At 43.5% G+C, this 3,553-nt stretch overlaps 1 protein-coding gene across 1 annotated transcript in view; it reads right to left on the reverse strand.

Annotated features, from left to right (window-relative positions):
* Sfi1 (SFI1 centrin binding protein) overlaps nt 1-3,553 on the reverse strand; it is a 116,963-nt gene that overhangs the window by 53,835 nt on the left and 59,575 nt on the right. The window contains exons 10-11 of the mRNA XM_023705857.1: nt 2,578-2,739; nt 395-465 (exon numbers count right to left, since the gene is read on the reverse strand). Of these exons, the coding sequence (XP_023561625.1) occupies nt 395-465; nt 2,578-2,739 (233 nt within the window). The remainder of the gene's footprint in view (nt 1-394; nt 466-2,577; nt 2,740-3,553) is intronic.

The raw sequence follows: 3,553 nt of genomic DNA on the forward strand, positions 1-3,553 counted from the left end.
AAAAAAAAAAAAAAAAGATATGTGGTAGGGATAGGGAAGAGGAGATAGCAGAGCCAGAACTTGTTCCCAAGACCTTGATTCAAGTTCCTCATCATGACTTTAAGCTCTGTTATCTGGCCCCATATCATTAATTTCTTTGATCCATTGTGCAAACAGGAACACTCACAATGTCCCTGCCCTGGCTTGCAGTATCTAGCCAGTTCTAAGCTATGTGTAGGCACAAAGCCTAAACATGTGTGGTACCAGGGATCAACCAGCACCTAGACTAGGGCTTTGTGCCTAAACATAGCCCAGAGCTGGCTATGCACTGCAAGCCAGGGCAGGTCAGGGTCCCCCAAACATGGTCGCAAAAAAGACTAAGGAACAAATCCACATGAGGCTGCAGTGTTCTTACCAGCAGAATGCGCTGGTGGTGCTGTTCTGCTACCTCATGCTGGGCAGTTTCTTCTTTACACAGTAACACATCTGTCAGGAAATTAAGGCCTCCGGTCTCCACAAAGATCGCCCCCACATTTCCCCCAAGACCTACATGAAGGTTCACAGCTGTAGAAGTAACAGCCTTGCCAGGTGGGCTAATGTGATGTCCACCTCTGATTCCTTGTGGTGAACCAGTGAAGCAATAGGGAAAGGGGACCATGGAAATTCCTCACCAAACAAGTGGCCTTGCCTCTCTCCTATGATGCCCATTTGATACGAAGTCAAAAGTTCCTGAGATAAGCTGCCATCAATTTTAATAGACATTGCAATATCACCATCTCTCAAGCAGAACTTGATTCTTCTCTGCATTTTGTTTTGCTAGCACGTTAGTCAGATGTTTGAGCTGAAAACCTGAACTTTTTATCCATTTAAACCCATTCTTTTTACCCATCTTCACACCCATTCTTTTGCCATTCTCTCTAATCCACTCAGACACCAGGCCCATTTGCTCTCCTAGCGCATGGTGCTGTTCCGTCTCCATCTTCTGCTGTTCTGTCTCTCTAGTTCATGTGACTTATCCCTCACATAGACAGGTGAGTATGACTCCTCACATGAAGGTGGGCTTCTGAGCAAGCCTCTCTAATGCAGAAGTGTTCATTCTACAGCACACATCTAACTGCTTCTCTTCATGAACACATCCAGAGGTTCCTCAATGCCATCAGGATAAAGCCCAAAGTCTTGAGCTCTGCACACAAGAGCCCTTATTGCCAGTTTGTACTGATCTTCCCAATCGTCAGCCATACCCTTACCTCTCTACAGGCTCTTGGAAGCTTTTCTTCACCTATAAACTATGTAAACACAGTCCCTTCCAACTGAAAGTCCCTTCCCAACCTCTCTGCTGTGGGAACTTGCCATCTCTAAGGCTTATAACTACCTTCCTGCCTGAATTTGCATAGTGGCTCTCACAGGACTTGACACAAAGCTTTATGGCAGCACTTTTCACACCATACTGCTAAAATCCTTTTTAATGCTTATTTTCCCCACAAGACAATGAACACTGTTACAGTCTTTGAGTTTCCCCCATAAAGCAGAACTTAAACAGGAATGTGATCTCAAAAATGACTATAATGAACAAATGAATGTGTGGATAAACATCTGGGGCAGTCCAAATTCTCACACTTGAACACAGAGTGGTAGGGATAGTGATTAAGAACATGTATACAGGACTAAAGGTTTATGCTCTGTCAATGACTTTAAAAAATCACTTAGTGGGGCCACAGTGGAGCTCAGTGGTCTAAGCGCCTGCCTAGGCAAGCCCAAAGGCCTGAGCTTGATCCCCAGTCCTCATGCATGCTGAGTCAGCCACCAAGACTGGGCATGGTGGCACACGCCTGTAATCCCAGCGCTGGGGAGGCTGAGACAGGAGGATCACTACGAGTCCAAGTTGCGTAGTGAGACCCTATACTAAATGCATAAAATTAAAAAAAGGAAAACACAAACAAACACTTAGCCCTTTAAATCTGTTTCCCATTTATAAATGGAGATAGTGATAATAAGTACGTAGGATTGTTGCAAGGACTGAGAATAATGCATAATGCCTGAAAATATTGAAAGCTCAAATAAATGGAAATTATGATCATGTAATGATGTCACTAAGAAACAGACTTGATACTGGGCAGAGTGGCACACAGTGGTAATCTCAGCACCCAGGAGGCTGAGTATCATCTCAAATTCAAGGCCACATGGGCTAAATGGATGGTGAGTTTAAGCAGCCTGAACTACATAGCAAGACCGTCTCAAACAACAACAACAAAAAAGGAACAGATGTGTGTGGCTATTTCCACTACCTTGTGGATAGAGAAAACAAATGATAATAGAAAAAATAAAGAATAAAACTTTCTGGGGCCAGGTAAAGGGGCATCACGAAAGTGCTAACAAAACATTCTACTTTTAAAGTTGGTCAGTGGTTCATTTTTACAATTGATTAAACTGTAAATATATGTTAAAAATACTGTTTGCATAGCCCCAATTAAATCACTTTTCAAATAAACCAACAGAGATAAGGTTGTCCTAAATTGTTTGGCCACTGCTTCCCTTTGATACCTATTTTACATCCTGTTGAGCTCAGACCATACTGCCTGAGACAGCTAAAAAAGATACAGTGTTTCCAGTGTGAGAAGACCCTCCGCAGTGCCATCTTCCTGGCCAGCTCTTCCACTAGGGCCTGGTGGGCATACAAGCTCTGCCTCTGCTCCCAGGCCCAACGCCAATCACAGAAGTGTATCTGCAGCACAGTGACACGATGCAATCGCTCAGCCATCTCTGAAACAGAGAAATATAACTAAGAAGCTGTTCAAGAGAGAGCTAAAAGGAACTGTAAGATGAAGTAAACCCTGCTACTGGCAACGGGCAGAGATTCAAGGCTCCTCTAAGTATTCTTTTTTTTTTTTTTTTGTGGAACCGGGGATTGAATTCAGGCCCTTGCGCTTGCCAGGGAAGTGCTTATTCCACTAAGCCATCTCCCTGGCCCTCACTAAGTATTCTTAAAGTTTTTTAGACTGGGGACGTGGTTCAGTGGTACAGCACACACTTAGTATATTTAAGGCCCTGAGTTTGATCCCAGTTTTTTAAGATCCCTTCACCTTAAAGTTTAAATATCTGAAGATAGGTTATTAGGAATCCCTGAGTTACTTCTCGCTCTAAGGAAAGAGAAAAGTTGGTGATTTAAGGAGGAAGATAAAGCAGTTCTATCCGAAGGCTGACACTTGTAGTTAACTACCGATGAGCAAGAATGGCAATTGATGCTTTCAAAGAGGGCTGTTTTACTTCTGCCTCTATGTGAATGACCCCTGGGATGACTTAGGAACTGAGTTGATAACATACAGCCCTCACTGCAGAGTGGCAAAACCCTTTTGGAGCTTTCAGCCTGGCTGATCCTTGTTCTCCAGTGTACCACTTTTGAAAATAAATCAGCTAGTGGGTTGATGAATGGAAAGTCAGAAAGTAGAAAGAAATCAATTATAGAATTATAATGTTGTAGGGGCTGGTGAGATGGCTCAGTGGTCTAAAGCACCTACTTAGAACAAGCTAAGCAAAGCACAGGTTCAATCCCCCAGCACCACATGCCAGCCAGCCC

Source organism: Octodon degus, unplaced genomic scaffold, assembly GCF_000260255.1.
Source record: "Octodon degus isolate 3935 unplaced genomic scaffold, OctDeg1.0 scaffold00230, whole genome shotgun sequence".
NCBI lineage: Eukaryota > Metazoa > Chordata > Mammalia > Rodentia > Octodontidae > Octodon > Octodon degus.